At 43.6% G+C, this 23980-nt stretch overlaps 2 protein-coding genes across 2 annotated transcripts in view; both read left to right on the top strand.

Moving 5' to 3' along the window:
* The window catches only part of LOC122934737 (oocyte zinc finger protein XlCOF22-like), a 676648-nt gene that overhangs the window by 256579 nt on the left and 396089 nt on the right, over positions 1-23980 (top strand). The window lies entirely within an intron of this gene.
* LOC122934770 (gastrula zinc finger protein XlCGF26.1-like) lies at positions 23-23730 on the top strand. The gene is made up of 5 exons (XM_044290465.1): positions 23-175; positions 1547-1683; positions 2410-2507; positions 18886-18943; positions 20416-23730. Exons 1-5 carry the CDS (start codon positions 165-167, stop codon positions 21867-21869), a joined length of 1758 nt encoding a protein of 585 aa, XP_044146400.1. The 5' UTR covers positions 23-164; the 3' UTR covers positions 21870-23730.

The raw sequence follows: 23980 nt of genomic DNA, 5'->3' as shown, positions 1-23980 counted from the left end.
AGCAGGACCCAGAGCCCCATCACCGAGCCTCCACCTCATTCCCTGATACATGAGCAGAAGATCCTAGAACTTACCACCAGGATCACTGAGCTGCTGAGCGGAGAGGTGAGCGCTGCTGGGAATGCTGGGACATTATACAATAACGCCAAGGGAGGGGTCTGGTAATGACTGTGTCCTTGTGTTAGGAACATGTTCTCTCAAGAAGGAGCAGAAAAAGAAAAACAAACGCGCACTGCTATCTATAAAATAATTTATTAAAAACATACATAAAACACTATAAATAAATGGCTAGCTATGCGTTTCACCTTGACACCACTGAAACTCGTAGCTAGCCTTTTATTTATAGTGTTGTATGTACACTCACCTAAAGAATTATTAGGAACACCTGTTCTATTTCTCATGAATGCGATTATCTAGTCAACCAATCACATGGCAGTTGCTTCAATGCATGTAAGGTTGTGGTCCTGGTCAAGACAATCTCCTGAACTCCAAACTGAATGTCAGAATGGGAAAGAAAGGTGGGCTACAACAGCAGAAGACCCCACCGGGTACCACTCATCTCCACTACAAATAGGAAAAAGAGGCTACAATTTGCACGAGCTCACCAAAATTGGACTGTTGAAGACTGGAAAAATGTTGCCTGGTCTGATGAGTCTCGATTTCTGTTGAGACATTCAAATGGTAGAGTCCGAATTTGGCGTAAACAGAATGAGAACATGTATCCATCATGCCTTGTTACCACTGTGCAGGCTGGTGGTGTAATGGTGTGGGGGATGTTTTCTGGGCACACTTTAGGCCCCTTAGTGCCAATTGGCCATCGTTTAAATGCCACGGGCTACCTGAGCATTGTTTCTGACCATGTCCATCCCTTCATGACCACCATGTACCCATCCTCTGATGGCTACTTCCAGCAGGATAATGCACCATGTCACAAAGCTCGAATCATTTCAAATTGGTTTCTCGAACATGACAATGAGTTCACTGTACTAAAATGGCCCCACAGTCACCAGATCTCAACCCAATAGAGCATCTTTGGGATGTGGTGGAACGGGAGCTTCGTGCCCTGGATGTGCATCCCTCAAATCTCCATCAACTGCAAGATGCTATCCTATCAATATGGGCCAACATTTCTAAAGAATGCTATCAGCACCTTGTTGAATCAATGCCGCGTAGAATTAAGGCAGTTCTGAAGGCAAAAGGGGGTCCAACACCGTATTAGTATGGTGTTCCTAATAATTCTTTAGGTGAGTGTATGTTTTTAATAATTTTATAGATAGCAGAGCAGCGCGCTTTAGTTTTTTTCTTTTTCTGCTCCTTCTTGAGTGAACATGTTCCTATGCGTATTCCGGATTCCATCTGGAGGATCCCGGCGAACAAGCGGAGCAGCCTGACCTATCCTCTCTACAAGAGAGACCACACAATTTCCTAATGTTGTGCCTGGATTTGCACAACATTATTCGGTAAGGTATTCTCACCTTGAGTCCTTATCTGGAAACCCTAAGGTATTTCACAAGGGAGCACCCCCTATTGTTTTTGATTTTGTTTCCTTGTGTTGTCAGGTTCCTATAAGGTGTCAGGATGTTGCTGTCTATTTCTCCATGGAGGAGTGGGAGTATTTAGAAGAACACAAGGATCTGTACAAGGACGTCATGATGGAGAATCACCAGTCCCTCACATCACCGGGTAAGAGGAGACCTTCCATGACTGTAGAGGAGAGAACAGTTTTGAATTAGAGTGCGGATTTAGATCTACGTGACACAGATTTGGCTGGGGATACTGCTAAAGGAGCACTTACCCTTTAATCCATATGGACGTCGCTGCAGGGGAACCACCAGACCACTACCTTTGGAAGTAGTCTCTGTTCAGTGGCTGCTGACCCATTAGGATCAAGAGAAACCATTGAAAACCACAGAGATCAGTCAGAACTGTAGGCACGAGACAAGCAAAGGCAGGGAGCGTTTGCACAATGCAGTTAACGGTGCAAAGATCAAGGCAGGCAGCACAGGGTCAATATTACGAACAGACAGAGGTGAGTAAATGTGCAACTGAACTTAAGAGTGCAGCTCCTTGGCCGGAAACTAGCAACTAGAACTATCCCAGGGAGGCTAGCCATAGAGTGGACAGATGAGGGCCACACATGCTGGTCCTTTAAAAACCAGAGGAAGCCCATGCCCTACAGAAGGACAAAGGCACTGCAGCCAAAGAGCTGGCCACAGATGAGCACACAGCAGACAGAACATTGAAATGTCAACAACTATGGACTACAGGAGCGGAAAATCGGGTAAGCGCTCTAACGGCTGTGCGTTCAAGGAACAAGGAGATGTTAGCAGCCACGGACCGGCCGGCATCACAGATTCACTTATCATTGGATATAGACAATGTATTCAGTCACCGTGTGTTTTCCTACAGATGGATCCAGTCAGAGAAATCCACCAGAGAGATGTCCCAGTCCTCAGTATTCCCAGGACTGTCCAGAGGAGAAACCAAATATCCCACTGGATCATCAGGTAGGTGAAGCTGAGGTTTCTACAAATCCTCTATAGACAGATGTAATGGAGCTTTCTACTGACCTCCTCCAGCAGCAGTGGAGTATACTGTACGCTCCATCTACTGACCTCCCCCAGCAGCAGTGGAGTATACTGTACTCTCCGTCTACTGACCTCCCCCAGCAGCAGTGGAGTATACTGTACTCTCCGTCTACTGACCTCCCCCAGCAGCAGTGGAGTATACTGTACTCTCCGTCTACTGACCTCCCCCAGCAGCAGTGGAGTATACTGTACTCTCCATCTACTGACCTCCCCCAGCAGCAGTGGAGTATACTGTACTCTCCGTCTACTGACCTCCCCCAGCAGCAGTGGAGTATACTGTACTCTCCATCTACTGACCTCCCCCAGCAGCAGTGGAGTATACTGTACTCTCCATCTACTGACCTCCCCCAGCAGCAGTGGAGTATACTGTACTCTCCATCTACTGACCTCCTCCAGCAGCAGTGGAGTATACTGTACTCTCCATCTACTGACCTCCCCAGCAGCAGTGGAGTATACTGTACACTCCATCTACTGACCTCCCCCAGCAGTGGAGTATACTGTACTCTCCATCTACTGACCTCCTCCAGCAGCAGTGGAGTATACTGTACTCTCCATCTACTGACCTCCCCCAGCAGCAGTGGAGTATACTGTACTCTCCATCTACTGACCTCCCCCAGCAGCAGTGGAGTATACTGTACTCTCCATCTACTACCTCCCCCAGCAGCAGTGGAGTATACTGTACTCTCCAGTCTACTGACCTCCCCCAGCAGCAGTGGAGTATACTGTACTCTCCATCTACTGACCTCCCCCAGCAGCAGTGGAGTATACTGTACTCTCCGTCTACTGACCTCCCCCAGCAGCAGTGGAGTATACTGTACTCTCCATCTACTGACCTCCCCCAGCAGCAGTGGAGTATACTGTACTCTCCGTCTACTGACCTCCCCCAGCAGCAGTGGAGTATACTGTACTCTCCAGTCTACTGACCTCCCCCAGCAGCAGTGGAGTATACTGTACTCTCCATCTACTGACCTCCCCCAGCAGCAGTGGAGTATACTGTACTCTCCGTCTACTGACCTCCCCCAGCAGCAGTGGAGTATACTGTACTCTCCATCTACTGACCTCCCCCAGCAGCAGTGGAGTATACTGTACTCTCCATCTACTGACCTCCCCCAGCAGCAGTGGAGTATACTGTACTCTCCATCTACTGACCTCCCCCAGCAGCAGTGGAGTATACTGTACTCTCCATCTACTGACCTCCCCCAGCAGCAGTGGAGTATACTGTACTCTCCATCTACTGACCTCCCCCAGCAGCAGTGGAGTATACTGTACGCTCCATCTACTGACCTCCCCCAGCAGCAGTGGAGTATACTGTACTCTCCATCTACTGACCTCCCCCAGCAGCAGTGGAGTATACTGTACTCTCCATCTACTGACCTCCCCCAGCAGCAGTGGAGTATACTGTACTCTCCATCTACTGACCTCCCCCAGCAGCAGTGGAGTATACTGTACTCTCCATCTACTGACCTCCTCCAGCAGCAGTGGAGTATACTGTACTCTCCATCTACTGACCTCCCCCAGCAGCAGTGGAGTATACTGTACTCTCCATCTACTGACCTCCCCCAGCAGCAGTGGAGTATACTGTACTCTCCATCTACTGACCTCCCCCAGCAGCAGTGGAGTATACTGTACTCTCCATCTACTGACCTCCCCCAGCAGCAGTGGAGTATACTGTACTCTCCATCTACTGACCTCCCCCAGCAGCAGTGGAGTATACTGTACTCTCCATCTACTGACCTCCCCCAGCAGCAGTGGAGTATACTGTACTCTCCGTCTACTGACCTCCCCCAGCAGCAGTGGAGTATACTGTACTCTCCATCTACTGACCTCCCCCAGCAGCAGTGGAGTATACTGTACTCTCCATCTACTGACCTCCCCCAGCAGCAGTGGAGTATACTGTACTCTCCGTCTACTGACCTCCCCCAGCAGCAGTGGAGTATACTGTACTCTCCGTCTACTGACCCCCCCCCAGCAGCAGTGGAGTATACTGTACTCTCCATCTACTGACCTCCCCCAGCAGCAGTGGAGTATACTGTACTCTCCATCTACTGACCTCCCCCAGCAGCAGTGGAGTATACTGTACGCTCCATCTACTGACCTCCTCCAGCAGCAGTGGAGTATACTGTACTCTCCATCTACTGACCTCCCCCAGCAGCAGTGGAGTATACTGTACTCTCCATCTACTGACCTCCCCCAGCAGCAGTGGAGTATACTGTACTCTCCGTCTACTGACCCCCCCCCAGCAGCAGTGGAGTATAAACGCACCACAAAATGGTATTAACAAAAACTACAGATCGTCCTGCAAAAAAAAATTAGCTCTTACACAACTCCGTAGACTTAACTATAAAAATGTTATGTGATTAGAATATGCAAATGAAAAAGAAAAAAACTAGAAAAACCGCGGATCCGCAAAAAATGGAAGCCGTCCGTGTTGCCTTCCGCAATTTGCGGAACGGAATGGGCGCCGGCAATATAAATGCCTACTCTTATCCACAAAGCACGGACAAGAATAGGACATGTTATATTTTTCTAACGTTTAAATTAAACAATAATCAAAAATATATAAAAATAAAAAAATAATAATAAAAAATTAAAAAACAATAAATAATAAATAATAAAAAATAAAAGAAAACAAAAATAAGAACACATTTTCCGGGTTTAGTGTTTTTCGGAGTGCTTAACAATGAGTGATCAATGGGAGAATATTTAAATAATATATAAGATGGATATATGGTATAGTATAGTAGGGAGTTAATAATTCACCTAAATATTATTTGATATATACTAAAGTTGATCAATAGAGCATGTAGTATATGATTAGAATATACAGGACGAGATCGAATAGAAGATATATTATTTGAAGGCCCCAAAATGTGCAGTGTTTTCTGGATATATATATGGTTTATATGTAAATTAAATTATATTCCTTATTCTATAATAATTAACCTCTGACCTTGAAAGAACAAGCGATATAAGAGGTGGATCCTGAGTGCTCCCCCAGATGTGTGTGTGTGTGGGCCCATTCATAAGGTATAATACCTGAAATATCTGACAACCTATTCTGTAAATATCCTAAAGTTACATGCGCATGCGTAGATATAACACAAGTTGATGAATGTAAATAGACGTCATCCCCAAGCGCTGGACGCGGGGGTGGGTGTCATCAGTAAAGGACGAGTAACTGACATACCTATGCACCGGAACTATTCATTATTGGATGCTCCATCAAACGGAGGCCCGTTTACGTCACAGGTAGAAGAGGAAGTGACGCGGGCAAATGGGAGTGCCTGAGACTACCTCACCAGGGATGGAGACGTGGTTAACAGATATCGGAAGTGACTGTAATTCGCAATAAGCCACGCCAATCGCTGAAAGCATAGTTCTGATTGGCTGTAGCCGCCCAACCCCCATAAACCGAACCCATAAAACTTAGGGACCGCCCCCTCCAATGCAAACCTGCATGTCCCCTGAGGACGCCGAAGGCTCGGCGAAACATGTAGGGAAGCGGGAGCATTTAGATTTTAGCATCAGATTGAGCGGAGTGAGCCCTCATAGTAGAGACATATATGCAACTAAATATAAAGTTGCCATAAAGATTTAGGGATTTGGGCAAGCCCTGAGAAGTATATCAGGAGCTATCCCATCCAGTGACATATACCAAGAGGGGTATATAAACATATACAACAGTCTCACCGCTCATTCTGAGGACTTTTAATCAAATTTAGAGTTCAACTTTTAAATTGAAATAATAAAGATATAAGTTTTATGCACATAAAATAAAAAATTAGTCAGTGGGTGGTTCAAGCCACGCTCAGGTCGTACGACCCTTGAAAAATTTGTTTATATATTTTTTTAACGGGCCCACGGAACGGAGCCACAGATGCGGACAGCACATGGAGTGTTGTCCGCATCTTTTGCAGCCCCATTGAAGTGAATAAGTCTGCATCCGAGCCGCCAAAACTGCGGCTCGGATGCGGACCCAAACAACGGTCGTGTGCATGAGGCCTAAGACGCACGTTTTAGAGGAGGAAAAAAGAATAAAAATATTTTTCATCAGACCTCAGATCAGACCCCCATGTCACTAAGATCCTCATATGAGACCCCAATGTTAATAAGGCAAAAATAATATATCAACTCGCCTCTCGCGAGCACCGAGGGGACGTGCGTGGCCAGGAGGATTCGGGTCTGGACAGGCAGTGATCAAGAAAGGTCAGTAAGCAAAGTCTGAGGTCAGAGGCAGGCGGCAAACAGGCAAAGTCCATAAACGAGATCTGAGGTCAGAGGCAGGCGGCAAACAGGCAAAGTCCATAAACGAGATCTGAGGTCAGAAGCAGGCGGCAAACAGGCAAAGTCCATAAACGAGATCTGAGGTCAGAAGCAGGCGGCAAACAGGCAAAGTCCATAAACGAGATCCGAGGTCAGAAGCAGGCGGCAAACAGGCAAAGTCCAGGAGTTCAATAAACTGATTTTCGATACTGAGTTATTCATATCATCATATCAGTCTCCTTTTATCTAATTAAAAATATACTAGTTTTACCCCCGCCTGTCCTTTCATTTTTCGCTCTTATTTATATGCTTATTACCTTCATAACGTGCCCAAGGGGCTGTCCCTCCGGCCGTTGGTGCCCAGCCGCGCTCCTTCTCTTGGATCCCAGCGCCGCCCCGCTGTTAATTATTCACTCCTCTCCTTGGCTTTTTTTTTTCGATGTGCACCGTAATCTTGTGCATGCGCCGATGTTACACACGTCTGGGCCCGCGCAGAAAGCTGGCGCATGTGGTTGCTGCCAGGACGTGTGTAACATCGGCGCATGCGCGAGATTACGGTGCACAGCGAAAAAAAAAAAAAAAGGAGAGGAGTGAATAATTAACAGCGGGGTGGCGCTGAGCTCCAAGAGGAGGGGCGCGGCTGGGCACCAACGGCCGGAGGGGCAGCCCCTTGGTCACATTATGAAGGTAATTAGCATTATCAAAAATGAATCCCCTCCATGTGATGTCTCCTCCATTTAAATACACTGCACTTGTTTTGTTGGGAGTTTAGTGCAGGTGCAGTGTGTTTAACCCCTTCAGGACCCTGCCATTTTTCACCTTTAGGGACCAGGTCGTTTTTTGGAAACTTTGTGGTTATAACTCTGGAACGCTTTTACTTATACAAGCCATTCTGAGACTGTTTTCTCATGACACATTGTACTTCATGACACTGGTAAATTTCAGTCAATATTTGTCATTTTCAACAAATTTACCCAAAAAATTGAAAAATTCACAACTTCCCAGATTTTAATTTCTCTGCTTTTAAAACAGATAGTGATAACTCATATAATAGTTGTTACTTTACATTCCCCATATGTCTACTTTATTTTTGGATTATTTGTGAATGCCATTTTATTTTTTTGGGATGTTACAAGGCTTAGAAGTTTAGAAGCAAATCTTGAAATTTTTCAGAAAACTTCCAAAACCCACTTTTTAAGGACCAGTTTAGGTCTGAAGTCACTTTGTGAGGCTTACATAATAGAAACCACCCAAAAATCACCCCATTTTGGAAAAAACACCCCTCAAAACTGATTTTACAAACTTTGGTAACCCTTTAGGTGTACCCACAATAATTAAAGTAAAATGTAGATGAAATTTCAGAATTTGACTTTTTTGGCAGATTTTCCATTTGAATCAATTTTCTAGTAACAAAGCAAGGGTTAACAGCCAAACAAATATTTATTGCCCTGATTTCTGTACTGTAGCGTATTTATAACCGGGGGAGCAGATCCTCCACATGTGATCCGCTGCAACGGCAATCCCCAGCAAAAATGCATACCATGTGCACCTGGTGGCCTGTGTCACGTGGCCTGCTATAGGTGGGGCTCGCAGCCTCCTCCCTCCTCCCATTGTATTAGTGATCTTACTTTAGCTGTATGTGGGAGTTTGGCTGTGAGTCGGACCTTTGCACCTATCGGACAGTGTTCACACACTACAGGTAGTTTAGCATTAGGTCCTGCACTACACTGAGATACCTTGGCGGGGTGCGCGGGCTCCAATATGTTCCTGACCGAAATATATTGGTTAAAATCTCATTTTTTTACATCAGCGTGAGGGTTTAGCCTTGTATTGGCAGTTGCATATTATTGTGGTGCACCATTTGCAGTGATCTATTTACTCCTACATTTTTATCCACACATTATTTCATCTTGTGTAGGATGTTCTTGTGGTACATGTGGTCCGCTGCCGACATCCTCCATTGTATGCATTTTTGCTGGGGATTGCCGTTTGCAGCGGATCACATGTGGAGGATCTGTTCCGTAGAAGGCAAGCCCCGATCAGTCTCCCGTACATGTACGGCGCTGGTCCTTAAGTCACGTCCACCAGTGTCGTACATGTACGGCACGGGTCCTTAAGGGGTTATATGGAGGATAAGGTAAACGAAAGGGCATATCTTATGAAATATACAATATGGTGCAGATTTTCAACAAAGACTATTTTAGTAAGTACCATATAATCATCTTACAAACACATTGGTCAACAATAACAACTCATTGTATAGCATCATTATACCGTGCAGTTTAATATAATGCATGGTACTACTGCATCAATATACCAGTATTTAAAGAGAACCTGTCACCGGGATTTTGTGTATAGAGCTGAGGACATGGGTTGCTAGATGGGCGCTAGCACATCCGCAATACCCAGTCCCCATAGCTCTGTGTGCTTTTATTGTGTAAAAAAAACGATTTGATACATATGCAAATTAACCTGAGATGAGTCAGGGGCACAACTCATGTCAGGTTAATTTACATATCTATCAAATCGTGTTTTTTTTTTTTTTTCACAATAAAAGCACACAGAGCTATGGGGACTGGGTATTGCGGATGTGCTAGCGGCCATCTAGCAACCCATGTCCTCAGCTCTAATCCCGGTGACAGGTTCCCTTTAACGCGTTGTACTGCATCAATATATAATATCAATTTACTCAACGCATTTTACTGCATTGATATGCCATTGTATATTGTCAATACCAGTGTGCAGTGTTTTTGTAGAAGGTAAAGGATGTTTAATTGCACCTTTGTCAGTTAATAATGAGGCACATGGAAGTCTAAATTCATAAAACCATGTGGGCTGCAGTAAACGATTATTTTAGAAAGCGAGTAGTCTATCAAATAATCGAGTAATCTAATAAGAAAAAATGAATTAATAGACTGTTTTCCTTAAAAACTCATCAGACCCCCTGCCATCAGTCCCCAACACCCTTACCCCCCCCCCCCCGTGCGATCAGCCCAAGTGCATAAGCTCCGTTCCCCCAGTGCCTTTGGCTCTTCCCCACCCTAGTGCCATCAGCTGCCTGCTCGGTGCCATCAAGCTGCCTCCTCGGTGCTTGGTGCCATCAGCTTCCTTCCTCCCCCCCATGCCATCAGCTTCCCCCCCCCCCCCGGTGCCATCAGCTTCCTCCTCCACCCCACCCCACGGTGCCATCAGCTTCCCCCCCCCCCCCCCGGTGCCAACAGGATAATCTGTTTCTGCAATATAGTATTGGGGAGCACAGCAACTACTGAGGGTGGCAGAATAGGGTGTTGAGATGGTGAGAGGATGATGAAAAAGTAGGAATCTAAGATTTCTGTGTGGCAAACTGTGAGAACGTCAGAGGAGACATCAGTGGATGTAAGAGGTATGTGGTGCTGTATTCTCCTGTATGTTTGGTAGGGCGGAATGTAATTTAAAAAGTAACGACCACCCATCATGGATCCTAATGTGGTGTCTGTCATTTTGACAGTAGGATTAGTGTTACATAATGCACTATTCTTTCGGTCAAATCTGAAGGAATTTCTGACAGAGCCTCAGAACAGATCCTGTGATAACAGCTTGAGAACAGCCTTATTTGGTTACCATTTATAACAATTCGCTTCCTTGGGGGTACTCTGCTCGAACTTCTTGACACTACAGGGTACTTGACAAGAAAAGGTTGAGAACCACTAATTTAAAGTGACCTTTCTGTCTAATAAAAGCTGTCACAGGCCGAACAAATGCAAATCCATGACTCACAGGTGACGTCCCCACTGATTTGAGTTGTTCACTTTCCTTTTCTTCTCCATTTGGTCCAGACCAACACGTGCAGACATCTTTGGCCAGGGGTGTGCAGCCTTCACTTCCACATTAGAAGACACCAATATTAATAAATTGCACATGGTTAATGGTGGGCCTATTTCATATTCCGCATTAGATTCACGTCACACCTCTGAATGATTCATTCCATACCCACCCTCTATAGCAAACAAATCCCCTGTCCAGCTTCTCCTATAAAACTGCCATCCTGCAGCTTCTACCAATACTGTGCCTGCTGCTGCTTCACGTGCCCACATTATGTTTTCTTTTAAACTCCTTAGAATGTCATAAAATTGGTGCCAGGGCCAGATCTACTTCTATTTTGATGAGCTCAGGAACTGGTGATGCCACTGAAAACAAGTTTGGCTGCCGCTAGCTCTGTGCGAGCAACTCATGTATGGCTGTTTTTCTCCACAAGGCCAACACACAAAACTGATCTGCAAGATTAGGGTTTTCCTCAAGGCAGATGGCATTTTCACACCCAAGAAGGCAAAATTGTCCTACACAAGTTTACAAAACATTAGCTTTCTCAAAATAAATCGTGGTGGTAAACTGCTGTATGGGCACACGGCAGGGCGCAGAAGAAAATGAACGCTGCATGGTTATTGGAAGGCAGATTTTGCTGGACTGATTTTTAGACACCATGTCCCATTTGAAGCGCCCCTGATGCACCCCTACAGTAGAAACTCCCAAAAAGTGACCCCATTTTGGAAACTACTGGATAAGGGGACAATTTATTGGTATTATTTTTGGATACATATGATTTTTGATTGCTCTATATTATGTTTTTTGTGAGGCAAGGTAGCCTAAAAATGGCTGTTCTGGCGCAGTTTTTATTTTTTGTTTTTTACAGTGTTCATCTGACAGGTTAGATCATGTGCTATTTTTATAGAGCAGGTTTTTACAGACGCAACAATATCAAATATGACTACTTTGTTTGTTTCAGTTTTACATAATAAAGCATTTTTGAAAAAAATATATAATTTTAGTGTCTCAATATTCTGAGAGCAATAGTTTTATTTTGTGGGCGATTGTCTTATGTAGGGGCTCATTTTTTCCAGGATGAGATGACGGTTTGATTGGTACTATTTTGGGTTGCATATAACTTTTTAATCGCTTGGTATTACTCTTTTTGTGATGTAAGGTGATAAAAATAGCTTTTTTTTTTTTTTTTTTTTTTACGGTGTTCATCTGAGGGGTTAGGTCATATGATCTTTTTATAGAGCAGGTCATTATGGATGTGGCAATAACTAATATGTATACATTTTTTTTATTTAAGTTTTACACAACAGCGCTCGAGATGGCGACCAAAATGATCGCCAATGCGCCTTAAAATTTGCAGATGGCGACAAGACTTTTTAGTCTTGTCGCTATTTGCGACAGGGCTGCAGTGCCATAGCTGAATATTGCGGCAGGGCATGGGAGCCAATAATTCCTTGCCCCGCCGCCCCAGTGCCGGCGTTCGCTCCGCAGCACAGCTGAGAAGGAAGCAGTCTCTCCCTCTTGTGCCGCTACCACCAATGAAAAGACAGAGGAGAGGAGGGGCTGTGGCCACTGCGCCACTAATTATGTTAACTCACCCATTAATTCAATACAGGAGGCGGGTGCTGGCTGCAGAATCACATAGCCGACCTCTATTATTATTATTATTATTATTATTATTATTATTATTATTATTATTAAAGTGCCATTCATTCCATAGCGCTGTACATATGATTAGCGGTGCACATACATAACACAGACAATTGTACTAATCATAAACAAGATGAGTTACAAACTGGTACAGAAGGAGAGAGGGCCCTGCCCGTGAGGGCTTACAATCTACATGGTGTGGGAGAAGGACACAGTAGGTGCGGGTTAAGTTGGTCATGGCGGTATAGAGGCAGCAGGGTCACTGGTTGTAGGCTTGTCTGAAGAGGTGGGTTTTCAGGTTTCTTTTGAAGGATTCCACTGTAGGTAAGAGTCTGATATGTTGGGGTAGCGAGTTCCAGAGTATGGGGGATGCACGGGAGAAATCTTGGAGTCGATTGTGGGAAGAGGCGATAAGAGGAGAGGAGAGAAGGAGGTCTTGTGAGGATCGGAGAGTGCGTGTGGGGATGTATCGGGAAAGTAGCTCAGAGATGTAGGGAGGGGACAGGTTATGGATGGCCTTGTATGTGTTTGTTAGTACTTTGAAGTGGATTCGTTGGGCAATGGGGAGCCAGTGAAGGGATTGGCAGAGGGGAGAGGCAGAGGAGTAATAAGGTGAGAGGTGGATTAGCCGGGCAGCAGAGTTGAGGATAGATTGGAGGGGTGCGAGAGTGCTAGATGGAAGGCCACAGAGGAGAATGTTGCAGTAGTCTAGGCGGGAGATAATGAGGGCATGTACGAGCATTTTCACAGATTCAAAGTTAAGGAAAGCACGGATGCGGGAGATGTTTTTGAGCTGGAGGCGGCAGGTGGTGGAAAGGGCTTGGACGTCCGGTCGGAAGGAAAGGGCAGAATCTAAGGTCACTCCAAGGCAGCGGGGTTTGTTGACTGGGGATAATGTGCAGCCATTGATCGTGCTAGATAGGTCTAGATAAGATTATGAATTCTGTCTTATCCATGTTAAGTTTAAGAAAGCGAGAGGCGAAGAAGGATAATATAGAAGATAGACATTGTGGGATTCTTGATAGTAAGGTTGTGATGTCTGGACCAGAGAGGTAGATTTGTGTGTCATCAGCATAGGAGTGATACTGAAAGCCATGGGACTCTATGAGCTGTCCCAGGCCAAAAGTGTAGATTGAGAAGAGCAGGGGTCCTAGGACAGAGCCTTGCGGGACACCAACAGAGAGGGCATGAGACGAGGAGGTGGTGCGGGAGTGGGAGACGCTAAACGTCCGGTCTGTGAGGTATGATGTGATCCAGGAGAGAGCCAGGTCAGTGATGCCAAGAGATGAGAGAGTTTGCAACAGAAGGGAGTGGTCAACAGTGTCGAAGGCAGAGGACAGGTCAAGGAGAAGGAGGACAGAGTATTGTTTCTTGGTTTTGGCTGTCAGTAGGTCATTGGTGACTTTGGTAAGGGCAGTCTCGGTCGAGTGGTGGGTTCGGAAGCCAGATTGTAGGTGGTCAAAGAGGGAGCAGGAGGAGAGGTGGGAGGACAGTTCTGAATGGACATGTTGTTCAAGTAGCTTTGAGGCATACGGAAGAAGTGATATGGGGCGATAACTGGACAAGGAAGATGGGTCAAGTGAAGTCTTTTTGAGGTGACAGGTAGCTGCGATCCGCGGCAGTTAACCCCTCAGGGGTGCTGGCTATATGATTCTGCAACCAGGGCATATACTTTTTTGATTGCTTGGTGTTGCACTTTTTGTGATGTAAGGTGACAAAAAATAGATTTTTTTGGCACAGTTTTTATTTTCTTATTTTTTTTACGGTGTTTATCTGATGGGGTAGATTATGTGATATATTTATAGAGCTGGTAGTTACGGATGCGGTGATACCTAATATGTATGCATTATTTTATATTTTTTCCTTAAAACTTAATTTTTTTTATAATTATAAATAGGGATGAGCAAATCGACTTCAGATGCTTCATCCGAAGTAGAGTCGCATAAAACTTTGTTTTAATACTCTGGTTCCTTGGAACCAAACCCGACTTCTGTATCAAGGTAAAAATTCATTCCTAAAGTTATTACACGAAGTCTCGCGAGACTTCGCAAAGTGCTTACTTCGGCCAATATATTCTAATACTCCCGCTCCGTACAGTAATAAAGCGAAGTTTTATGCGAATTGACTTTGGATAAGGCATCCAAAGTCGATTCGCTCATCCCTCATTATAAACACTTTTTTTTTATTTTTTTTACTTTATTTCTGTCCCACTCTGGGACTGCAACTTTTGGGGGTATGAACCCCTCTGGAATGCGTTACAACACATCTGTATTGTAATTGCATTACACTGTGTAATACAATAACATTTGCCTGGGACTGAATCTCTTAGGCTTCCACAGAAGGCAGGTCCCGATGCCTCTGCAAGGCATTGGGCTGCCTTCTCACCCATAGGGTCCCTTTCGCCACAGCATAGGGACCTGATGAGATCCCTCACCCGCCTCAAACACGATCTATGACCGCTGCCTAGAAAGGGTTAGTTCAGCAGCATCAGCGTTTACAGCGATGCCGGTTGATACAGCAGGGGCCCAGCTGTCAGTGACTGCCGGGTTGCCGTCCTATCAGCATGACATAATAGTACGTCAAATGGCGGTAAGTCACTTGCCGCTATGACGTATTATTACATCATATGTCATGAAGGGGTTCAAAAGACTGTTTCTTAACACCATCAATAATGCATTTACCCATAGCTACACTACTCAAAAAAGGTTAGGGCTATTCGGCTTGTGAGAATGCACTCTAACCTTTACAGCTGAACTTAATATGACCTTCTCTACACTTCTGAATGCACATGTCCAACTGTTCAATGTTTCAGTGCTTTTTGCACAACTTGCTGTTCTCTAACGAGGAGCTTAACGGCAAAATTCACAGCAGGTGTTTGATCCATGAATAGCCCAATAAATTTCCTGCTTCAATTAGAATTGGTATGTAAACAGTCCTCCTCATCATGCTGTAAACATTTTGACATGAGACCAAGATTACACCTAACAATTCATCAGCAGTACTTCGCCATTGCGAGGCTTCAAGCGGGATGTTCTGAGGTGGAAGTGGCCACTGAGCTTAGAGTGTCATAAGAAGGCTGAAACAGAAATACAGAGAGAATGGAAGAGTCACAGAAAGTCATAGAAGTGGATGTCCTTTGGCCACATCCCACACTGATGACCACTTGATTGTGAACAATGCCTTGCGGAACCAGATGATGAATGCCACACAATTCCAGGCATAGTTAAGAGAGGTGAGAGACAACCAAGTGTCATGTCAGACCATTTAAAACTGTTTACATCAGCACGGTCTGCGTGCTGGGCGACCTGCAAGGGTACCTGACCACACCACCAGGCACAGGCGTCATCGTCTTGCATGGGACAGGTAGCATCTACGCTGGACGAGGAACCAGTGAGCTTCAGTGCTGTTCACTGATGAAAGTCGATTTACGCTGAGCAGAAATGATTGCCGCCAACGATGTTGGAGACGTCAAGGAGAGCGCCATGCATCAGCCACAGATGAGCCTTTGGTGATGGTGGTGTTACAGTGTGGGCAGGTGTGTCTAGTCAATATAGAACTGGCCTACACTTTGTGAATAGTAAAGTGACAAGCCCATACTACTTGAAGAACATCATTAATCCAGTCATTGTGCCTCTGCATGAACAACACAGGACCTCTGTCGCTGATCTATGCTGGATAAGGGACTAGTCGTGCTGTTCACTGATGAAAGTTGATTCACGCTGAGCAGAAATGATGGCCGCCAACGATGTTGAAGACGTCAAGGAGAGTGCTATGCATCAGCCACTGTTGTCACCAGGCGAGCCTTTGGTGGTGGTGGTGTTACAGTGTGGACAGGTGTGTCTAGTCAATACAGAACTGCCCTACACTTTGTGAATGTTCCAGTGACAAGCCCATACTACATGAATAACCTCATTAATCCAGTAATTGTGCCTCTGCAGGAACAACACAGGCCTAATGTCATCTTCATGGAGGACAATGCACCAGCTCATCGAGGTTGTATCATTAGGGAACGGCTGCTGGAGACTGGGGTACCTCAAATGGAGTGGCCTGCACTTTCTCCAGACCTAAATCCATTGAAAACCTATGGAATAAGCTGAGTTGCCGTGTAGAGGCTCGTAACTCTGTATCCCAGAACGTCAATGACCTGAGGGCCGCCGTTCAAGAAGAGTGGGATGCCATGCCTCAGCAGACAATAAGTCGCCTTGTGAACAGCATGAGACGTCGTTGTCAAGCTGTAATTGATGCTGAAGGCCACGTGATAAGTTTTTGAGACATTTGTAAGACTTTTTTATATATAAATATATACTATATATAATGCACCCTCTTACTGGATCTGATTCGAAGGTTTGATGCAATAAATGAGACACGTAGCGTGTGTGTGTATATAATAAAAAAATATATATTGTATAGTGTGAAAAATTTATACTACAGTTGTTAATATTGATGAGTATATATGGAGTTACAGTGGAACAAAAACAAATAAATATTACATATAGAGAGATTACAACCAGCGAGGCTTATACACATAACAATAACTAGAGTTACAAATTCCGGGATACAATATAATATGCTACTTTAACTCAACATTAAAATTCTGTACAATGCAAATTCCTTAAAATACAATTTATAGTTACCACACATGGGCCTCCAATCCTCGTCTCTCCTCTGCCCTCTCCTGTCCTCTCTTCCTCCAGCTTCCCCCTATGCCCAAAGCATGGATCTTTTATCCCTTGAAAGCTGTTAACGCCCCATATCGGTTATCCAAGATTCTGTGGGCTTTCCCGGAAACAGAATCTTGGTTAACCAGTTAATTTACCATTTTAGGACACTTTGTCCCTATTCACACATTTTGGGCACCTTTTTGTTCTTTACCAATCATCATATGTAAAGATATATAGGATATTTCAAGACCTTTATCTGTAAGAATCGGAGTAAGACAAAAGGAACTAGATGCATACTAATGAAGAACAATACATACAATCACCTACCCTTCTCTGATTCTCACAAATAAATCCCTCATAATCTATACAATATTAAGCCACATTCTTATCAGCAGTGTCGGAATGGGGTGCCTAGGGCCCACCAGTAAAATTTATTTTGGGGGCCCACCGTACAGATACATTCAAATATTACCTGCTCACACAGCAGAAATATGCTACCAGATGATTGAATATGGGGGTCCCTGCAGAAGGTAGGTCTTGGAGAGAAGAGGACACTGGTGGCTTTCCTCTATACCTAGAAGTCATCTCAGCTCTGATCGTGTCTATAATAATAAACTGGGGAGTTTCTTTAATAATAAAGTTTTTTATATGAACATAGGCTGGTTGAGGTGCTGTACATTGAATATATGTATTGTGGGGATTCGCTCTGGTAGACAGGATTAGCGGACGCAGTATAAAGGCAACAACAAGTTCTTTGGCTCAAACAGTTCAGTGTTTTATTCACACTTTAGGCAAGTGACAAAACAAGCAGTCATATTCAAACAAAAAGTCACCTTGCGGTGTTGGTGGTAAATTACACCATGCGGAAATTCAGCTGTTTTCACGCCAAACAGGTAGCAAGCCTTCATCCAGACACAAGGCTCCCAGATCCCAACACAGAGACATGGCTTCTGAGTCCAGCTGCCTATTTAAGGACAGCCAGGTGCTGCCAAAACCCGGACCGGCATTTAAAATCCGGTCCGGTATTTCACCTCACCTGGCTGTAAATCAGTCCAGCAGCACATGTTGGGAGGAAAATACCTGTTTTCACAGATCAAACCTCTCACTGTGTCACAGTATGAAGTGCAGTAAGTCTATTGTGTTATGTGCCACTTGTGTAGTGGGTGGGAGACTAGGGGCCCACCGGGGGATTTACCTTTTACACCTGTGGGCCAGTCCAAGCCTGCTTATCAGTAAGATAAGAACTGAGCTATAATGAGTGTTTATAATGTCAGAGAGCAGAGATAAGGAGTCCGTCAGCTCCCCAAATGACGGAAAAGACAGAAAATCCAAAGGATACTTCTAGAGCATGTCAGCCCTGTACAGAAAAAGGAAGCCATATTTTTAATAAAGACCAATTTTTAAAATGTATTTTTAGCTGAAAATAAATACAATGCAAAAAGTTTAAAAATTGCCCCCAAGGGTTTACATGGCCTTTTAAAAGCCCTACTTCATGATATAATATCACTGAAGTGTGAACTTTTTAAGTTTTCCATAAATTTTACCTGAAACCCAAATATCCCTAACTGTTTGTGACTAGTCACAATCAGTGTCACTCTGACATTATTTAATATTAACGGACTTAAAAGGCGAAGGAGAGAGAAAAATGAATAAAAAAAAGAAAAACAAGAGAAAAAATATGAGTCCTAGGAGACCTTAGAGTGTGATATACCAGTTTTCAGGCCAGTTCAAATACTTTTAAATGAGGTAGAATCAATTCAGACCCAAATAGAATACTTGGAGTGATTTGTTCGAATTGGACCCTAAACGAATTTCAAGAAATTAGCTCATCTCTAATTCATGTCTTGTAGAAGTGTTTGATTTTCGCCTGGACATAAGAAAAACTAGCAGCAGGGTATATTTTTCTCATGTCTTCCATCTTGCAGGAAAGTTCTGGTGAAACGACGAGTGGACTTGAAAAGCCCATCTCAGTGTCTGTGAAAGGTAAGAGCCTTTCATAAATCTTTTTTGATTGTGAATGTCTTTATTAATGGGACAATTGATAGGAAGTTCAGAAAAACCTCCTCTTCATCATCATTAATGATACAATTAATATTAATATTTAATGTAATGCCATAATATCCCTTGATCTTCATTGGCATCAGTAAAATGTGACACAATGTGGACAGATAAAATCACAAACACAAAAATGATTGGAAAGTAAATGACGCTTTAGAATGAAGGTCACATGATAAGATAGACCATAGAACCTGTGGTATGTGGACCCATGGGATACATGTTGTGTAGGGGGTATTTGCACTGTTCTTGCTTTAGTGGGAACATAGGAAACTGAAGGTGGCACATTGACTTCTATGGAAGAGTGATATGGGCATGCTCTGTGACCTGTGCAGTGGGGGGCTGAAGGCGGTGAGCTGTCACATCACATGAAAAATGCAACAAAACATTAAAAGGCTCAGGACTCTGAGTGTTTGCTGCTATAGGCACAACACTATTTCTTGCAACAAAAGTGCTTGAGTCAGAGTGCTCAAGCTGTTCATATGACCTTGCAGCCAGGTTCCTACCTCTCAGTGGAGATCAGAAGTACAGGATGTAAGCATTCAGTCAGATTAGGGCCCAGTCCTAAAGATGAACTGTTGAAATAATAACTGGAAAAGTGAAGGTATGTAATGATAATAAGAGAAATAAGGGGAGAAGGAAACTTGCAAACTAGCTAGTAAAAACTGCCAATAACCAAACTAAACCTGCTTGGATGAGAGTACTCGTAATTTAAAAAAATTGGTTTCCATATCACGAGACCATCAACAATAATGAAAAGGTAGAACTTATCTAAAGACCGATCCAATGCAATTTAAAATAGGAGAACCTCTCAGACAAGAGGGAGGGTTGCAAAAAAAAGTTCATGTGTTAAGTACTTTTACCAAACTAGTCCTCGGTCAGTGCTAGCCAGAATCACAGGAGATGTTGCAGCAAGTTCAGCTGGTGAGGACAGTTTAGCAGATCTCAGGAGGCCAAAGGATTTCTAGAGTAATGAGATCCAGCTAAGAAGGAAATTGCCAACAAGGGCCAGGCAGCCAAGATCACAGGTAGATCTTGATCCTGAAGGAATCCTGGATCTGAAAATAGATGAGCCTTGCCTATTTCCGACAATAAGGGCAAGGGGAATCCTAAAACAAGTCAACAAGTGGTTTTAGAATGACCCGTTGCACCAATAGGTGGTGGGGAAAATCTTGTAGGACCTGAAACTGTGCTCCATTATAGGGCGTTTTGCAGAATCTGTCCTTTGGTATAGAAATATATCCAGTACCTTGAACCATCTGGTTTAGGAGGACAAAGGGCTCTGTTAGCTCAGTTTATCTTAATGTGTTTATGCAAGCAATACCCCAATAGGTTATTTAGGATGGTATTGATCACATTTCCTAGCTGGGAAAATAATATAATTTTGTTTCATTTTCCAGTGGAAGACTGGATGAGCGACTCCTATGGACATCTTCATTTATCTTCCTATCATGAAGTAGAAGATAATACCACACAATATGATTCAATAACTCCTAATGTACCCTCAGTCTTTCACAGCAGAGATCTATCCACCAATACCACTGGTCACAAGAAACCTTCATCTAAGCAATTACTGATTGGCAAAGCAAGAACTAAGCAGAAATGTGGGAAAAATTTTAAAAAGAAATCTAATCTTTTTTTGCATGAGAGAAATCGCAGAGATAACAAGTCATTTTCATGCTTGACATGTGGAAAATCTTTTAGCATGAAATCCATTCTAGTTAGACATCAGAGAACTCACACAGGGGAGAAGCCTTATTCGTGTCCTGAATGTGGGAAATGCTTTAATCAGCAATCATCTCTTCTTTATCATCGGAGAGCTCACGAAAGAGTGAAGCCATTTCCGTGTCCAGATTGTGGAAAATGTTTTAGACAGAAATCAGATCTTTGTAGACATAAGAAAACTCACACAGGGGAGAAGCCATTTTCATGTCCTGAATGTGGGAAGTCTTTTAGTCAGAAATCACATGTTGTGGAACATCAAAGAATCCACTTGGAGGAGAAGCCATTTTTATGTCCACAATGTGGGAAATGCTTTAACAGTCAATCAAGTTTTTTTCGGCATCAAAGAACTCATACAGGGGAGAAACCATTTTCATGTCTTGAATGTGGGAAGTGTTTTAGTGAGAAATCAAATCTTGTTGCACATCAGAGAGCTCACACAGGAGAGAAACCATTTATGTGTCCTGAATGTGGGAAGTATTTTAGGGTGAGATCAATGCTTAACAAACATCTACGAAGTCACACAGGAGAGAAACCATTTTCATGTCTTGAATGTGCGAAATGTTTTAGTCAGAAAACAAATCTTGTTAGACATCAGAGAACTCACACAGGGGAGAAGCCATTTATGTGTCCTGAATGTGGTAAGTATTTTGGTGTGAAATCAATGCTTATAAAACATCTAAGAAGTCACACAGGAGAGAAGCCATTTTCATGTTCAGAATGTGGGAAATGTTTTAGCCAGAAATCACATCTTGTGAAACATCTAAGAACCCACTTAGGAAAGAAGCCATTTTCATGTGTTGAATGTGGAAAGTTCTTTAGTCAGGAATCAAATCTTGTTACACATCAGAGAACTCACACAGGGGAGAAGACATTTATGTGTCCTGAATGTGGGAAGTATTTTGATGTGAAGTCATTGCTTATACAACATCAAAGAATTCACACAGGAGAGAAGTCATTTTCATGTTCAGAATGTGGGAAATGTTTTACCTGTCAAGCAAGTGTTGTTCGACATCAGAGAACTCACACAGGTGAGAAGCCATATTTATGTGCAAAATGTGGAAAGTCTTTTAGTCAGAAATCAAGTCTAGCTAAACATGAGAGAATTCACTCAGAAGAGAAGCCATTGTAATGTTCATATTGTAAGACATGTGAGAGATGTGGAGCTTCATTGTGGGACCTGCTGCCTACTCCTTTCTTCTGAAGTATAACTTGGTTGTCCAGTTTTCCATATTGATCACCTATCTGGATAGGTCATCAATATCAGATCAGCAGGGGTCCGACTCACGGAAACCTAGACGATAAGCTACAAGCACTGCGGTCCCTTCATTGTTGGCATGCCATTGACACTGCAGGGATTGCGCAGTGTAATAATAGTTGATTCATTCCATTCACTTGAACGGGGACGGAGCAGTGGTAGTTACACTGCACTTAATGCTGCAGTGTCTATTGCATGCATTTAAGAGCGAAGGGTCTGCAGAACTCATATGGGAGACTCGCTGGGAGTCGGACCCCCAATGATCATATATCAATGACCTACCCTGAGTATAGGTCATCAATAAGGTAAACCAGACAACTCCATGAGGATCTGTGTTGTATTTGTACAGTACAGAAGTGAGTACCTAGAAGACCTGCACCAAACTATTGTGATATTGCAATCGCATTGGCACTGGCATTGTGCTCTCAAGAACAGGAACACAGCTGTACTACTGCTTGAACAACAGAGATCACTGATCATTGTTTAACTCCCTGTGAGCTATGATTAAAGTTGATGAGGGAAAGCAGTGGATCATTCTGTTTAACTTCATTCACACATCATGATGGAAATACTGAAGCAAAACTGTCCTCTTACAGGTCAAAAGGGTGGAACATATTGTTTTAGGTTGTGGTCAATTTCTCAGTATGATTTCATAAGGAGAAAAAGGTTTTATTAAATAAAAAATGGTGTCTTCCAAAACCACAATAAATCCTTTCCCTGCCATGGACGTAACACAGGCTTACTACAGATAGCAGGATTTCAGCCTGTGTAGGAGCTACAGATGTAAACCAAGAGATGTAAGCTTTTGCTTTAAAGCTGACAATCTAAGCTTAAAAAAGGCTAAGGTGCTAGCTACCATATATCTCAAGTTACAGCCCCTAGAAACAGGTCCCAGCTGTCACTCCCAGCCCAATTTTATATGAGCTATGTCTCCCAATAAAGAACAGCTAGCAATCATGGTCTTGATTTAAAGCTTAGATTGCTAACTTTTAAACAAGACATGGTTTACATCTCTATCTGCTACACAGTTCGAGATATTCCTGGATAAAATAGCCCTCCCCCTCTTCAGCCAGCTGTGATCTCAACCAGTGTGGGGGAGGAGAGAGGGGCCACTGGGGGATGTACTGACATACTGCAGAAGGAGAGACATTGCCACTCTCTCCCTGTGTAACTGTACATGGCTCCAGAGGGATGGTATCATGGACGTCTTCTACCCTCTTCCACCATCAAAAGAGCATACTTGCAAAACGGTTAAAAGGAACTCTATGGACAATATTGAACGTATGAGGTCTGGACTAATGGAAATGCAGCCAGTTAGGATGCTGTATGTGGTCCTGAAGTGAACTGAGCGTACACTATAAACCCTCCCAATGTGTTGATTTCTGCTAAATGTGGTGTCATCATGGTCATAACAGATGACCGTCACAAATACTTGTACTGGATGTGACTTATCAGTGGCTACTTAAAATGTTGATATGATCTCTAGAGCTGAATATGAAGAGAACCATCAGAATATAAATTATTTTAATAGTCCAAGAGTGTTGTCTGAGTAAACTGAAATACAAAAACCTCTACTAAAGGGATATATTACTGGTGTATTATGGATCACTTTTCACTTCTAATCTGTCAAAAAATATTCTTAAATTTTGCTAACTACTACCATGGCATGTACAAACTCTAGGATTCAGTTTGCCTATTAATGTACCTTATATTGTGGATTGTTCACTATTAATAATAGAGCTTCACTCTGCAATAATCATCCTGTTCTCTTCCTATGGCAAAATAAGTTCAAAATATGTTATATCTTGAGTAGAGTTGAGCGAACACCTGGATGTTCGGGTTCGAGAAGTTCGGCCGAACATCCCGGAAATGTTCGGGTTCGGGATCCGAACCCGATCCGAACTTCGTCCCGAACCCGAACCCCATTGAAGTCAATGGGGACCCGAACTTTTCGGCACTAAAAAGGCTGTAAAACAGCCCAGGAA

This window comes from Bufo gargarizans, chromosome 4 (genome assembly GCF_014858855.1).
Source record: "Bufo gargarizans isolate SCDJY-AF-19 chromosome 4, ASM1485885v1, whole genome shotgun sequence".
Lineage (NCBI taxonomy): Eukaryota > Metazoa > Chordata > Amphibia > Anura > Bufonidae > Bufo > Bufo gargarizans.
This window is presented reverse-complemented; position numbering and strand designations above follow the sequence as displayed.